The following is a 17878-nucleotide window of genomic DNA, read 5'->3' on the forward strand; positions in this document are numbered from 1 at the left end:
AAACCTTTCCTGGGGTTATGCTAGTTGTGAAAACAAAGTTAAAAGTGAAAAGTTTAGCAGTTTTACGTTTATTGGATACAAACAGACAAATAGACAAGCAACGTATAAATAGATATTCTGAACATATTAAGATATATTTCCCTTAAAAATTTGCAATTACTAATTAAACGTCCATAACGGCATCAATAACTCATGGTTTTTGAAAGTTTTCGAAAAGGTTTGCCTAGTACATTTTCTGGGAATTTAAGCCTGGCACAAATATGTTTATTTCATGTTGAGAAGCCATTCTTACTCTTACATTCTTACTCGGGAAATTTGACATTTTCAATTCCAGGTTCTGCACAGAAGAGAAAAATGAGAGGAATCTTTTTGTCCCTGTAGGTTTCAGGTTAATGTTAATCCCAGGTATAGAGTACAAAAACCATTCCACATTTTAATTTAGAAATTTTAAAATCTTAAAGTTTTGGCACCTCCACATTTGAGAAAAGGAACAGAAATGGGAGCCTTCTTATTAGTTTTTGGATTTAGAAACTAGTTTTTGAACGTTCGTTATACGGCAGCCTGGTATTGTTTAAGCGTGCAAATCATTCTTTTCCACGTTTTTATCTATTTATGATGTTTTGTAGGTTATTAGGGTATTAGTTGTAGGTTAAAGATAGTTAACGAGGACCATCAGCAGCTAGAGCTGTTAAAGTATTAGTAACTACTAGCTGAAGTACCCGGCGTTGCCCGTGGAATTTAAAATTGAAAATCAAATTTAAAAAAATAGATTTTTGAAGACATTTTGTATTCGATATTTATCCTTTGTTACCCCTGGGGTGCTCAAGGGTTCCCTCAAAAAATGTCAGCCAACTCGGTCCAGCCATTTGGTCAGCTATAGCTAACATTATACAAATGTAAATGAGCGAAAAACCTTTTTTTATAGATTAACGAGAAAGTCCAATTTAACTATGGAAAACAAAGATTAATAAAAGCAATGAACTTTCTTAAATTTCGAATCAAGTAATTGATCTTCCTAATTTGTTTAAACACTATAAAGCGAGCCACGTGAAACTAACAACAACGAAGTTTATCCTGTCTCTGCATTGGACTATTTTCAGTCTTTGGATCTCTCAAATTCAAAATCTGTCAAAAATTACGTCACAGATCTTATAAACTGAAAAATTTAAAATAGAGAGCAAATACTAAATATATACATTTAATGGGTAAAAATCGGTGCTAAAGTTAAAAATCACTGGACTTTTTACCAGTACCTTTAGTTTAGCGTGGAGCAGTTTACCGGCCCTATTAACCAGTACCTTTAGTTTAGCGTGGAGCAGTTTACCGGCCCTATTTCCTTAATCCTTTAAGTTGAGTATAACTGATGTTAAGAAGGTTCTGTTAGAATAAATTAGAATTGTAGATTAAATTGCCTTAACCTCAATCCCCAGTTCTATAAGAGAACAAAATGGAATGAGCATTTAACTGTTTCAGCCTTTCATTAATGTATTTGGATTAAAACAAGGACTGAGATCTTGTATTTATCATTTATATAGAGTAATTATCTCTATTTGTCTGTCTGTTTGTAAGGATGTCAGATCATAACTCATGAACCCCTAGACAGATTGATTACACAGCTCTAACTAAATCTTTATTATCCCTTTATCTTTGCAACCTGAGGCCGTGATTTAACAGCTTCCGCTTGGGTCGTAATTCCTTAAACCCAGCTTTAAGACCCAACTCTGACGACAGCTAGCTTGTGTCACGTGATTGATAGTTACGAGATCTTAGGCTCGACTTACAGAATTAGGCCCAATGAAAATAAACCCAACCATGGTTGGTTTTTGTGGAGAATAATGCTTAATGTTGAGTCTTGTTCTCATCAAAACCTGAAATGCGCCAATTCCAAGCATGAAAATCCGCCTAATACAATGTTAAACTGGTTTTCGGAACACCTCTGTGGAGAATTAGATGTAATTTAAATCCAAAAGCTCAAGCCGTAAATAAGGCCCAACGACTGAGTCGTTTTTTTAGATTTTTTAAATCGCCGACTTTAATGATCTACGCCTTTAACTTTCAAATAATTAAACATTTGATATATCAGAATTTATATTTTGAAATATCACCGGCTGCAAAGGAGTCTATGCCACAAAATTTAATTTGATAATCCTTATATTTATTAGGTTCCAAAGCTATAGAGAATATACATTTTTTTGCAAAACTTTCGTTTTTTTGCATTTTCGCATTTCCTATCTCGCACAAATTTCGCATTTTTTCGCAAATCGGATTAAAGCAAAATTTCGCGAGCGAACAAAATGCGAAAAAATGCAAAGTTTTCCCAAAACGATTTTCCTTTTTTACTGGAAACCCTAACTTTGAGGCAAGTTATCAATTTCTTTAAACTAAACAAGGATTCCAAAAGATTGAATGAGCCTCCCCCCCCCTTACCTTTGTTTACTCTCCATTGGTCTTCCCCTATAAACTTGCCTGATACTAAAAATGTCGTCTCCTGAGATAAATAGATAAAACCTCGTCTGATGTCACTGATTATTGTGGTGAGAGTGACGTCATATGAGGAGACGACATTTTACGTACATTGGAGTGCATCCAGAGTAACCAACCTTATTAAAGAACCTTGACCAGTACACGGCTGATCCTGTAACTTCAGATAGGGTACATATCAGATATCAGGAAACCCAGGATCAGAAAACCCTGGATCAGGAAACCCAGGATCAGGAAACCCTGGATCAGGAAACCCAGGATCAGGAAACCCTGGATCAGGAAACCCATGATTAGGAAACCCAGGATCAGGAAACCCTGGATCAGGAAACCCAGGATCAGAAAACCCAGGATCAGGAAACCCAGGATCAGAAAACCCAGGATCAGGAAACCCAGGATCAGGGAACCCAGGACCAGGAATCCCAGGACATTTGAGCCTTTTTATACATAGTATTCAAAATTGTTTTTTTTAAGCATAGTGCTTCATTTCGTTACTATTTTATAGTTTTACTATTATATAATGTACAAAAACAAATTATCCCAGATAAAGTAACATGAGATGCTAACTTTGTATATTTAAAATTGAATTTAGGTGAAGGCCTGGTCCATGGCTTTTGGGTTTGTTATAAGAATATATCTAATATTATAAACCTATTTATATTGAAAACATGTTTCTTCTTCTATAATTTGATCAGGCCAAAGTTTATTATTTCCCCGATATCTGGCAAATTTCTCCTCTAGATTATAAAGGTGAAGGAGAGAAGGTAATTTCGGCCTTTGTTACAACATCCAGGCTATAAGTAAGTAGTAAGTAAGTAATATTTATTGCACAATAACATGTTAACATATTAAAGTGGCAGGAGATATACAATTTGCAGGATTGCGGTTTACAACGTAGATCTCATAATACAGTCTTTAAAACAAATTATACATTAACAAGAAAATAATCCATTGGTAATTAATATATTTTTCATAACATGAATAGAATGTACAAGGTGGCGAACTGATGTGCTGGATGGCTGAAAAAGAGTCTCGATTATTAGCTATATAATATTATCAAACAACACTGACCAGGGCACAGGTTTAATCTATAGGAGAGATAGTTAATCTGCGTAGACTAAGTTGAACCACATCCCTTTAGAATAAGCAGGCGCACAAGAGAACTGGTTGAACCAGCGGTACATGGTACATCGTTTACTATCAACCATCATTAACGATTAACCATCGTTAACAATCAACCACTTGTTAACTATCCACCGTCGCGTTGCTAATGGCCGAAACATTAAAAAACGTTGTAATATTGTTAATATAATTAATGGAACGAAACTATTTTGAAAGGATCAAACCAGCCATAGGCTGAATTTAAAGAATTTGAGCTGCGGCTAAAATTTAAGCCAGGGCTCAAATATGGTTGGTTCCACTCAAAATTGTAATCAGTTTTTCAAGATTCAAGCCGGCGCTTAATTAAAACCGGTTTTACGCAGATTTGAGACGCGGCTCAAATTCATTTAATTCGGACTCAGGCCTCGTTATCGAACATGGAACGATAGATTTTAAAAATGAAGGAAGTGCCCAGATATACCTGTTAAGAATGATGCCAAATTAATCAAATATCAATCAGAGAAAAATGGGAAATTCGATAGGAATTGAGTCTTTGTCACAAACTCTGATTTTCCAATCCCTGTATCATTGCAACCAAATGTTGTAGATATTTCAAACTTTTATCCTGTAAAATAAATTGATCTAAGTTAAAAATATCAAAGTTTTAAATCATTAGGTTGCAAAGATATAAGTATTTCGAAAATTAAGTTTGTGGCAAAGACTTAATTCCGTTGAGAAAATTTTGTTTATTTTATCATTCAATATAAAGCTAGGGTTTCCAACCGGAATTTCATTGCACGGAATTGTGCTATAATTGCAAACAAGGAAGCAATTAGATATTCGCGGAATTGCGCGGAATTGCGTACAACGGAATTGCTTTGTAAAGGCTTTTCCATCTAAAAATCAATAAGTTTGAACTGTGACTGACAAATTTATTGAAACGCAAACACAAGAAAGTTGCGTTTATTGCGCGCAATTATTAAGGAATTGCGCGCAAGTAAAATCCACTTGCGTTGGAAACAAAACGGTACTGCAATTTCCAATTGCAGAAATTTACTAGGGGTGAGAAAATTCTAATCTTCTCTCCATTTCTTTGTAGCGCCCCCCCCCCCCCATGCTTTAGGGAGGAGCAATTTTTCAGTTTTGAGTCTTTGCCCCATGGCCATGGCTCACCCCTATATCCGTCCCTGCCCTATATGCCGTCATACAGTGTAACTGCCGTGAGTATAACTACCAGGCAGCAAGACTGTAAGAGAGAATAAAACAGATTTCTTTAGAAATATTGACTGTGTGAACTTTTTTATGCTATATTATTCACAAGATATGTCCTCGTTGAAATTTTATTTGCGGATTTGCATCAGGAAGTAAATGTGCATTTGCTCGCATTTGCAGTCGAGATGCAAATATAAGATTATTCTGCATTCCAGATTCGTGTCTTTCATTCTTATTCATCCATAGTATGTGATTGAATAAATTTCATCGGTTGATGTTTTCTCATGTTTTTATGCTTAACACACAACAATGAGCGAAAAATTGTATATCCGGCTGTGCCTATATTCCTCTACTGAGTCCATAACGCATAGGGAAACTGGAAAACTTATTTACGGCACTAGCTAAGGAGGGAGGGTTGGGTGCTCTCAGGATGTTGGAGTTGCTCCCAGGGTTTGGGATTAATATGTGAAAATCTATCCGTCCTTTAAAAAGGGTACTTTAAAACCGAAAATTAAAAAAAAGGCTCTGCTACCCCTTTTCTCACTGTCTTTTTTCAGATATTTGGAGGGGAATGAATCGCAAATTTCAGTCCAAGTAGCCTGTGGCGATCATATAGTTCTGATTAGCATAACTGACGACATTTCTTTTAGCTAATACATTAAATATTATTGGTAAATGTAAACAAAAAATAACTTTTTTATTTGGATACATTTTAACTAGGTTTTATTTGAGCTGGTCTTATACATCTCAATAAAAAATGCGTATAAATACATCAGTCCCAAAGTAACAATTGCTCTATGTCAAAGGAATTGAGTCTTTCCCACAAATTCAATTTTTGTAATCCTTATATCTTTGCAACCTGATGATTTAAACCTTTAATATTTCAAACTTACATTATTTAATCTAACATCATTCATAGTTTTAAATAATAAAGGTCTACGACATTGGGTTGCAACGATATTGAAATTAGAAAATCAGAGTTTGTGACAAAAACTCAATTCCTTTAGAGAAAAACATAGTGTTGAATGCAAACGCATCTTTTACGGGCAACAATCAATTGAACATATTATTTTTAAAAAAACTATAGAAGTAGAAGTAACCTGCCATTTTTGAAAATCTATTTGCAATTAAGCAGAGGTATGTTTCCATCCTTTATGGGTGTATTGATGCGAATCCAATAACCAATAGCAATTAGGAATTTAGTTTAGTACATACATGTGATATATTTGGTATATTTGGTGTGTGTACATATTTAATATTTAATTAATTATCTATACTAGGTGTTCTTTAAAAGAGAATAAGGTCTACACTCTACAGACTCTTTTGAAATCGGATTTTCAAGGTTGAGGCAAATTTTGATAATGATAATGATATCGGCGTAAAATGTTGGTCTTGTAAAGGTTGAGTTTAAAGGGAGTGTTCGCGAAAAAATGAAAGAGGGTAGGCTTACGGTGAAAAATAAGCGCTTTTGATCGCTTCTTATCTTCCTTCAATCTGTTGCGTCTCTAAGGAAAAAATTATTAAAAACTACTCATACTGAAGAACGTTGCGTCCATACAATTTCAGAAAGTTGAAACATTCAACTCGGATTGTAAAAAAAGTCAATTTAATTCCAAACAAATCAATTTATGTAAATTTGGATTTTACTTCACCAACTGCTTTCAATGATTCTCTTAAGCTCTAGTTCAAAACGAGTAATTATATTCAAAGAGATGAATTAAAATCAGAAATCTATCACAAGAAAGAAAAAATATATTCTAAATAACCTCATTTAAATATTTAAGAATCCATCTTAAACCTTTAAACGTTAAAAGCATAAAACGTAATTAAATCTTATTCTGAATTCTACAAATTGATTGAGGGGTGAATATAATAGCAATTCTGCAAAGTTATTTTACCCAGGAAATTATTTTTATTTTTATAGTTTTCAGTAGATGTAAATATCTGAGGCACAGCTGAGGCACGGTGGGGTATTTTAAGGGGTATTTTATGGTGTCCTGTTTCATGTTGAGAATGGACAAAATGAATATATTCTGATAATCTTTTCATTTACAAACACTATATCAATTGTAGCTTGCATTGGTTTATAATAATTTTAATTCATAATCATTTTTCCTGTTTATAAATTTATCCTTGAGTGGATCCTGTAATCCCGCAATATACTTAGATGTCGTCTTTGTTACAGCGAGCTATTTTGGAAGATAAATATATATTTTATACTAAAAGCGCAAGAAAGCACAGGGGTTTTGGTATAATCTAAATATGTAAATAGATTCTAACAGCCTTGTAGAAAATATTTACGGGCTCCAGCAGCACCCCAAATCCTTGATTTAGTCAGAGTAGCGTGTTGAAAACTCCTATTTTAATAGCGGGATTTAAACAACTTTAAGACTTCTCTCAAAAAAAATTCTTAAGCAGCCAAGCCTTTTTTGACATAAATAAGAAGTTTATGGAATAAATTTATTTTTGGCTGATCCTCCTCTAATAACCCACTGTGGGGGAGGAACATTTAGAGACAACGCACAGTGGGTCAGAATTAGGAACATTTACAGACAACGCACAGTGGGTCAGAACTAGGAACATTTAGAGACAACGCACAGTGGATCAGAACTGGAACATTTAGAGACAACGCATAGTGGGTCAGAACTAGAACATTTAGAGAGAACTCACAGTGGGTCAGAACTGGAACATTTAGAGACAACGCACAGTGGGTCAGAACTAGAACATTTAGAGAGAACTCACAGTGGGTCAGAACTGGAACATTTAGAGACAACGCACAGTGGGTCAGAACTAGGAACATTTAGAGACAACGCACAGTGATTCAGAACTAGGCACATTTAGGGACAACGCACAGTGGGTCAGAACTAGGAACATTTAGAGACAACGCACAGTGGGTCAGAACTAGGAACATTTAGAGACAACTCACAGTGGGTCAGAACTAGGAATATTTAGAGACAACGCACAGTGGGTCAGAACTAGGCACATTTAGGGACAACGCACAGTGGGTCAGAACTAGGAACATTTAGAAACGCACAGTGGGTCAGAACTAGGAACATTTAGAGACAACTCACAGTGGGTCAGAACTAGGAATATTTAGAGACAACGCACAGTGGGTCAGAACTGGAACATTTAGAGAAAACGCACAGTGGGTCAGAACAAAGAAAAAACAACTAAAACCCTAAAACCACTATATTTGCTGAATTCAAAAAAATTTGAACCCTTCAACCGGAGATAAAATCATAAACTTTGCTGGAATTTTTTTGTAAACTAAAAGTGTTTCTGATTTGAAACTTATTTTAATTTAAAAAGACTCATGCAAAATAGTGTTTTATTAAACATTTTTACTGTACCAGCTTAAAGGAGTGTTAAATGATTAAGTTTAACCAAATGACGCAATATATAACCAACCTAAGTAAAAGATAGGACCAAATATAGTAATTTGATATAATTTAAAGCAACCTGTGTATCTGAAGCACCAATGAATCATTTCTATTTTTTTTCTTCGGTTTCTTAATGTCCCAGAACAGTATGTTTTTTTAAACAATTTGTGTTTAACTATAGTGAGTTATAGGTATTTCTCCTAAAAATAGGCTGTTAAGCTTGACTATAACCAATAAACGTACTTTACTCTACCTTGTTTGTTTACTGGAATTGTACAGCTCTTTTACTAGGTATCACTATCCTTCATCAAAAATCAAATCTCTTATTCGCCTCTAAACTTCTCTGCTTTAATTGTGACACCTCGTATGCTAATTTATAAAAAAAAAAAACAATATTTAAGATAAGGTCTATAAGTGGTTTATAATTAGATCTATAAGTGGTTTATATTAAGATATATAAATGGTTTATATTTTTTGGAAAAACAAATGTGGTATTTATAAACGCTTGAAAATGATTGTTTTGGGGTTTTAAAAACAATAGTTTTTGGTTCGTTTTGGCCTTATACTTTCACCTAGGATAACAAATTTGCATGTCTGATATAAGCAAATTTCTACAGAATACAATTTGAAATCGTTGGACCCTTCACAGGTTGTCGTAAAACGTCTATAAGTTTAAAAATGTTAAAAGTTTCTGTAAAACGAATTTATTGTTGCCCATCGCCAGACAGACGGAAATTGTTAGAGATAAACATTTTTCGTGATGAAAAAGTCAAAAATGAAGGTTCAAGGATAAATTTTTTTGTTGAACTATCGAGGATTGTAAATGTAATTTAACGGGGGGATAAATTCTAAATTATGTGCTTAGGGAAAATAAAATGAATTCATTTTGTCAATTAAAAAGGGATTTGAGGTGCTAATGGTCGTTAAATAATTAATTAACTGGCTGGCAAACATTATAAAGATATCAACGCAAACATTAATCATGGAAAATTAAAGTATTTAATATAATTAATTATTAGATTCGAATTAAAACAAACATTCATTATGACTTTTTATATTTTGATCCACTATAAAGAAACCTTTAACTTTATTGTCTAGTGTGAAAGTATTTTGTTGTATTCCCTGTATAATTTGTTCCATATTGAAAATGAAGATTGAATTTACTGTGAAAGTTAGATAGTTAAAAACATGTATCTTAATATTCGAAATTCTAAAGAAATTTCCCATTCCCTGTATATTTGCAACCTTATGATGTAAACCTTTGATATATTTAGATTATTTGATATTACAAAATTTATAGCTTAAAATAATTTAGATAAGGAATTAGAAAATTAGAGTTTGTGGCAAAAACTTAGTTCCTTTGTTTCTTTATTTCAGAAACTACATAACAGACAGCAATGTTCTGTACACATTTGGCCTATAATTACCCCTTAGGTTTCGTACACATTTGGCCTATAATTACGACTTAGGTTTCGTACACATTTGGCCTACAATTGCACCTTATGTTCCGTACACATTTGGCCTATAATTACACCTTATGTTCCGTACACATTTGGCCTATAATTACACCTTATGTTCCGTACACATTTGGCCTATAATTACACCTTACGTTGCGTACACATTTGGCATATAATTACACCTTATGTTCCGTCACATTTGGCCTATAATTACACCTTAGGTTTCGTACACATTTGGCCTATAATTACACCTTAGGTTTCGTACACATTTGGCCTATAATTACACCTTATGTTTCGTACACATTTGGCCTATAATTACACCTTATGTTGCGTACACATTTGGCCTATAATTACACCTTATGTTTCGTACACATTTGGCCTACAATTGCACCTTATGTTCTGTACACATTTGGCCTATAATTACACCTTATGTTCCTTACATATTTGGCCTATAATTACACCTTATGTTCCGTACACATTTGGCCTATAATTACACCTTACGTTGCGTACACATTTGGCCTATAATTACACCTTATGTTCCGAAACATTTGGCCTATAATTACACCTTATGTTCCGTACACATTTGGCCTATAATTGCACCTTATGTTCCGTACACATTTGGCCTATAATTATACCTTATGTTTCGTATACATCATTATTCCCGAAAATGATTTCCACTGCCCTTTATTTATCCTAAACAGAATGAACATTTTAATTTTTTAAGCAAATTGATGTTCTTGTTGATTTTTTTATAGCGACATTTAGAAGCAAAAACGGTAATTAGAGAAGTAGGCGTCCATGCCTTCTTAAAGCATAGTTTATTTATATATATATATTGTGTATATATTTAGGTTTCAGCGTCAGTTCTTCCTCCATGTTAATCCATCTCTGTCACAAAACAATTTTCAAGAAAGAAATATTATCCTTTAGCTCCCCGGAGAAAGGCAGTTCAATTTAAATGAAATTTCTTAAACCCCTTTATTTCTGCATCGGGTTTACACCAGTTGATAAATGATCAACTGTTGAGATTTGGAAGAAAATGTTGAAACCGTCTGCAACTGACATCTTATTAATGAAAGTAATAAAGTATGTGTGTTCTTTGTAGAAGTTGGGGTGTTATTGCGCCAAATATAGACAATATCTTTAATTTACAAAGAAAGTTTTAAATTGTTAAAAAGATGCTTTTTCCTAGACTACGCTATTTCCCTGAGCTAGTCAGAAATGCAAGTTTTGTCTGAATTGTCTTGAAGTTTTTTTAGCCCGTTAGAGAGTATAATAAACATCAATCCATCTATACAAAAGGATTTAAGTTTTATGTCACAAACTCGGATTTTCTAATCCCTATCCTTGCAACCCAATGTTGTAGACTTTAGATACATACGTAAAAAAATGTGAATTGTGCATATCCATTGATGAAATGGCATACTAGCTTTTTCCTAGACTACGCTATTGCCCTGAGCTAGTCAGAAATGCAAGTTTTGTGAGTACGTCTTTATTTTCTAGACCATTAGAGAATATTTTGTACATGCATATTGCATATTGCATATAAATTCAATGTTTTTAAATTACTTATGAAAATCATATTGTCCTATCAACCCAGCTTAATTTCTTTTCATTTAAAAAACATTTTTCAGAAATATTAAAAATATTGTTTAGAAACTAAGGTGAACTAACAAAACTTTATAATACCTTGAGTTTATGTATAATAATGTATATACAGCTAAACTAAAATTATAGAACAATATTACTTTATAGCAATTAAATTTACCATTAAGTGAGAAAGAGCAAACAAACAACATAAAAAATTTTTAAATGATTAAAATCTATTTTCAGTTTATTTCTCTCTAGATATTAAATCTTGTTACTTGAAAACTTCTAATTTTGCTAGACTAGATTTTAGTTTATTTTGGGGCCTAAATTGGTTAAAAATGCAAATATTGTCTGGGGATGGTCTTGAAATAAATTTGAATTTCTCAGCCCATTAAATACACTTGATACTCTCCATATTTAAACAGAAAAGGGTTAGATATCGGTATAGTTTTGTACATTTTACTGATTTGAAATGACAACATTTTAAAATTTTCGGAAATTTAGTTTTGATCAAAGAGAATATATAGTATAGAGAGGAATTAGCTGGAAAAATCACACATTTGTGCTATATTATAGAGGACGTGAGGTCAATCTCTCATGAAATGCATAAAGTAACTTCCAGTATATATATTTTTCTTATAACTTTTACTAGAGGGTTCAGAAATGTGTCAATATTAAGATCACACGCGTCAGACAGAAAGTACAATGCCTCGTATCCGTTCAATCTCATTCCGGTGAATCTTGTGGAACTTGTTTTAGGCGGCCAGGTATCGTCTTCCACAATATAACCTTTCGGGGCCTGGGACATCTTTTTATAGGAAAAAGTTTACTAAATTATCAGTATGTGATCAGATTTTGAAGAAAGAAATATTTTGATATTTTCAAATCTGCAATTTTTTTCTTCACTGGTTCAACCTAGCTCGATAGCTGAGTAATAATAAGAGAGATATTTTCATTTTCTAAAGCCCTGACAAGGAGTGGGGGGGGGGGGAGTGAAAAAAATGTTATTTACCTACCCCCCCTCTTAATCCTAGAGTCCCCTTGCTAAAGTCGTCTCCTAATTGTTTTGCTTTTTGGGACAGTCGGAATGTAATCTGCATTAATTTATGAAAATCGAAATTTTGAGAAAAAATAAATAATTGAAATTATTACCTGAATAATATAGAACTATGCATGAATCTGAAAATAATCTTTTTACTGAAGGTGAAATTTTATTAATAACAATGGTTGTTATGCAACCCCAAACTCCCCTACGCAGTCTTGCTTAATTATTTAAAATAGTAAAATTAATGTAAAGCAAGATATTAACTGCAGTCTTAAGCAAAAAAGATTAACAATTCAGCAGTCTGCACGTATTTACTTTACAAAGGACGATTTTTAATAAATAAATTGTACATTTTAAACTCCTTTTCAGGCTCAAAGGGACTGACAAAATTCATACCGAATAATTGTTTTAATATCTTCCTATTCTAATCTCTGTTCTGTGGTTTAGATATTAACAATTTTTTTATATTTTATTTATATTAGAAAAATTAACCCATAAATAATTAGTTTTAAATACCAGATTGTAACTGCCCTTGCCTAGTATTAATCTCTTTGAATCTGATAAACAAAGGATTTTATTTCAACATTAAGGGTTCTCATCCCTGAACACTGTTCTATTATTCAATAGAAACCCTTGGAGAATTTTCCAAATTAATATTCTGACCAATTCTTATTGTATTACTTTCATAGAGGTAGAATATTTTAAATGGGAACTTAAACTTAATCTCCTTAAACTTAATCTTCTTAAACTTAATCTCCTTAAACTTAATCTCCTTAAAATTAATCTCCTTAAACTTAATCTTCTTAAACTTATTCTCCTTAAACTTAATCTTCTTAAACTTAATCTGCTTAAACTTATTCTCCTTAAACTTAATCTGCTTAAACTTAATCTGCTTAAACTTAATCCGGATTCCTGGACCTGGATCCGGATTTCAGAACCTGAATCCGAATTTTTGGACCTGAATCCGGATTTCAGAACCTGACATTTCAAGTGAATGTCCTATTCACAACAATACCCTTTAAACCTTTGCTAAATCTACAAACGCAACGTATATCCTTGTTTTATGATTTTCTATAGTTATTTTGGAATCATATCTGTAGGGTCAAAATAGCCATTTTTTTTTTTTCTTGAAATAATTTTAAAATAAAATGTTAAGCTTCTATGTGAAGTTTACACTTCCTTGCCCACGCATTGAAGGGTGCGTTATTCTACAAGATAACTAAATTCTTGAAAATAAATTTCGAAAAGATATGTAAATCTCAATAATTTAATATTTAATAAAAAGTGAAGCAAACTTAAGTTGATCAGTGGAATATCTATGTAATAAAGCTCTTCGCTCATATTTATATATATATGTTTGCTATATGCTGGCCAAACTGAATTTTTTTTATTAAACCCTTGAGTACCCCTTGGGTCAAAAAGGCTAAAATAAGTTGATTTTTTTCAAAATACGAGGAAAAAAAATTGTAAATGTTTTTAAAATTCCACTGGCAACACTTGGCACTTAAGTTATCTGATAAAGTATATACGTTTGTAGAATAATATAAAATAAAGTAGATCAGTGTTTCACTTGAGACACCCAGTATTTATATAAATATATATATATATTTATACAAATATATATATATATTGTGAGCAGTGTGCAATACATTAATTGTTCCTGTACTCCTCTGATCAATTCTACTAATTTCCCAGATGGTCAGTTCTCTGTTTGTTTAAAGAATAAAGAACTAGACTTCTAACCCAGTTTCTCACCACGGTGTTCTACATAATTGATGAAAAAGATCTATAGACCAGCCGACCTTATAGAAACCCATTAAATTATAAATACTGCAAAATTAAGAAACTTTAGACAAATTTTGACAAATTTTGACAAATTTAAAACTTGAAAATTTTCTTCTAAGTTTAAAACTAAAATATTCGTTAAAAAAATAGTTCGTTCAGAAATAAAATATCTTTTCAAAAGTTCTGTAGAAAAAAGCCTTTCGCTTGGTCAAAAAAAAAAGTTCGTATAAAAAAATCAAGTTTGTTTGAACTACAGATTTACAAATCATTCATTAACAGTCTGACTTATCAATAACACACAAACGATTGGGAACAATTTTAAATCATTAATTTTCTTTGTTAGTTTTAAAAAACTGTTTTTTAATTCTCTGATCGATCCAATTCGTTCGTTCCTTCACTTAAACGATGCCCATCTGTATGTTTATTAAATCTGGTCAAACGGCAGCGGGAAGACCCAAATTGGCTGAATGTTTTTGAATGAAATCCATGGGTATAGCCCTTGGGTGACAAAGACTGATTTTTTTATTTGTGATATTCCATGTGTAATGCCGCGGGCTATCAAAGTCACAAGCCAAGCGCGGGTAAACGGCGTGACTGACTGTGCCTATGAATAACCCGGGCATCGCAGGCCGAGTACAGTAATTGGAACATATATCTTTAACAGAATCAGAGTTTAAAGACAGCATAGCTTGAAAAATTTAACGGTCTATGGAGAACGGTTGTTTCAAAATATATTAACATTAAATATTGTAGCATAAATAGAAAAGTATTCGTCGGCAAATCATTTAATCATTTCATTTAATTTCAGTTTTTAACACTCCCGTTAATGTTTATGATTTTTTATAAACTCTCCAGAATTTTAGAAAAGGAAATTCTCGTGATTTTCTGAGAAATCAAGAGACACAAGTTAAATTGATCTGCCAGAAATTGCTGATCTTACAAGAGTCAAAAGAATTTTTTATTACGTTTTCTTTCTATATTTTTATCGTTTCTGTCTTTTCAGGCCACACTTGAATGAATGAAAAAAGCATCGTTATCACATAGAAATAACGGTTCATTGTACAGGAGGAATAACTGTACACTGTAATAGGGGTAACAAGTTTAGAGTTGGCACTTAGCTTCAGTGACTGAAATCAATATCCATAATTCACTGCATATACAGTTTAAAATGGGGTTTAATGCGCTAAATCGGAGTAAGTTGTCCATATCTGATACTAATGTAGTATCCAAGGCCAGTTGAACAGTAGAAGAGGAAATGAAAAGCTTTTGAATGGGGTTTAATGCGCTAAATCGGAGCAAGTTGTCCATATCTGATACTAAAGGTATCCAAGGCCGCTTAAACCATAGAGAGGGAAATGAAAGGGTTTAATGCGCTAGATCGAAGTGAGTTGTCCATATCTGATACTAATGTAGTATCCAAGGCCGGTTGAACCGTAAACAGGTAAATGAAGTGGCTGAGCGCATGAAATGTTTAGGATACAAAAGAGAGGCTGCCAGAATTATTCTTTTTATAATAAATAGATATCTTGCACTCCATTTATTATTGTTCCGTTGATTGAAACGGGATTTGACCAATTTTAACAGTGAGTATTAAAAATGCGCCAAATCAGAAAAAGTTTTTTTTTTTCAAAAATACAAATTTCAATCCAAGCCGAGAAAAATAAATATAAGATATATTTCTTACAAAAAAGGCCATATATTGAAATAAAAAATGTGTAATAATCAGTTTTTGATAAAATAACTCGATTTTTGGATTTTCTTTTTTTATACTTTTTTGTTACACTTTAATGTATGTATTAAGCATAAACTGTCTTTATTTTGGAAAATTTTAAATGAAACATCAAACCTCAAAATATTCCGAATCCAGGTAGAATGTATTTCGTTGTTCTTGTTTGTTTAACTANAAACAATTTTAAAGTTAACCGAAACCTTTCAGATCTACGCTGTTCAGCTTATCATACTACATTTTAAATATCTTTCTAAATTCATTAGATTTAAATTAAAATTAAAAATAATTTCAAAATCCAAAAACAAAACTTATTTTTGTTCGCATCAGCTATTGTAATTAAGTCTTAAACCTGACGTCATAGATTAATTATCTGTTATTTTAATTAATCTAGGCTAGACGTAAAACTTATAATTACATAAACTATACATTTAATATAATTCTTCAGTTTCTTGTAACTGGTTTGCTCTGCTACAGAAAATTAATTATATTCTAGCTAATGGTGGATATTGGATGTTAAAAGGGAATTATTACCTTCTTCGTTATATACAAATATATATGTACATATAATATATATATTCTAGGGTGAACAATTCATTACTGTTCAAAAAAATATAAAATTGAATGAATTAACTTTTTTTCAACAAAACTTAAATTTTGTAAAAATTAAAATTCATACTTGAACTTGCAATAGATTGAGGACTCTTTAATCTATTCTCTATCAAAGATTTAAACTTGGCAGCCATATATAGTGTAAACAAAACCTCAACTTACAAACCTGTTTAAAATAGTTTCATTTTCTACAATTAGATTAATTCAGTAATAGCTGGAAGGGCTAACCTTCAAAATAAAGTATATAATTGTACTAAAACTTCATATATTTGAAGTAACAAACTGACTTGTAGGTAAGATGTTCAGTATACATTAAAGACAAAACAGGAGAGTAATTGTGAAATAGACACCTTTTACTCTGCATTCTGTTCTCCAAGCCTTTTCTCTGCATCCTGTTCTCCAACCCTTTTCTCTGCATCCTGTTTGCCAAACCTTTTCTCTGCATCCTGTTTTCCAACCCACTTCTCTGCATCCTGTTCTCTAACCCTTTTCTCTGCATCCTGTTCTCCAACCCTTTACTCTGCATCCTGTTCTCCAACCCTTTTCTCTGCATCCTGTTCTCCAACCCTTTACTCTGCATCCTGTTCTCCAACCCTTTTCTCTGCATCCTGTTCTCCAACCCTTTACTCTGCATCCTGTTCTTCAACCCTTTTCTCTGCATCCTGTTCTCAAACCCTTTACTCTCCATCCTGTTCTCTAACCCTTTGCTCTGCATCCTGTTCTCCGACCCTTTTCTCTGGATCCATTTCTCTAACACTTTACTCTGCATCCTGTTCTCAAAACCTTTTCTCTGCATCCTGTTTTCCTTCCCACTTCTCTGCATCCTGTTCTCTAACCCTTTACTCTGCATCCTGTTCTCCAACCCTTTCGCTGCGTCTCTCCAACCCTTTTCTCTGCATCCTGCTTTCCGACCATATTCTCTGCATCCTGTTTTCCAACCCTTTACTCTGCATCCTGTTCTCCAACCATTTTCTCTGCATCCTGTTCTCCAACCCTTTTCTCTGCATCCTGTTCTCCAACCCTATACTCTGCATCCTGTTCTCCAACCCTTTACTCTGCATCCTGTTCTCCAAACCTTTACTCTGCATCCTGTTCTCCAACCCTTTTCTCTGCATCCTGTTCTTCAACCCTTTACTCTGCATCCTGTTCTCCAACCCTTTACTCTGCATCCTGTTCTCCAACCCTTTTCTCTACATCCTGTTCTCCAACCCTTTACTCTGCATCCTGTTCTCCAACCCTTTTTTTTGCTCCATCATGCATCAATGCAAAAAATTTTAAGATTTTATAATTATTATGCTAAACCTGGGGGCTCATGTAAGACTATCCTGTGGCTCCCCGGCAAAAATAAATATAATTCTTTGTTCCCTATTTTATTATAAACTGTATATTAAAAATTGTTGCCTACTAAATTAATTTGATAGTAATCACACTGCTACAGGAGTTTTTTGTCAATCTTTATTATATTAATCGTTAATATCCCTCATACCTCATA

General features: G+C 33.0%; 1 protein-coding gene across 1 annotated transcript; it reads right to left on the bottom strand.

Moving 5' to 3' along the window:
* Window positions 1–2659: 2659 nt before the first annotated feature.
* On the bottom strand, window positions 2660–17209 carry LOC111696519 (anti-sigma-I factor RsgI8-like). Its single transcript, XM_023466130.1, has 2 exons — window positions 16737–17209; window positions 2660–2915 (listed from the first exon to the last, which is right to left on the bottom strand). The coding sequence occupies exons 1-2, from the start codon at window positions 17207–17209 to the stop codon at window positions 2660–2662; spliced, it is 729 nt and encodes a 242-aa protein (XP_023321898.1).
* Window positions 17210–17878: the final 669 nt, after the last annotated feature.

This window comes from Eurytemora carolleeae, unplaced genomic scaffold, assembly GCF_000591075.1.
Source record: "Eurytemora carolleeae unplaced genomic scaffold, Eaff_2.0 scaffold211, whole genome shotgun sequence".
NCBI lineage: Eukaryota > Metazoa > Arthropoda > Copepoda > Calanoida > Temoridae > Eurytemora > Eurytemora carolleeae.

What these genes read in the sequence shown, in the direction of transcription:
- LOC111696519 (XM_023466130.1), bottom strand. Translation starts at nt 17,209, where the DNA reads ATGCAGAGAAGTGGGAAGGAAAACAGGATGCAGAGAAAAGGTTTTGAG. An exon ending in AACAGAATGCAGAGTAAAAG is followed by an intron (nt 2,916 to 16,736) that starts GTGTCTATTTCA and finishes ATGTATAAAAAG; the next exon opens with GCTCAAATGTCCTGGGATTC.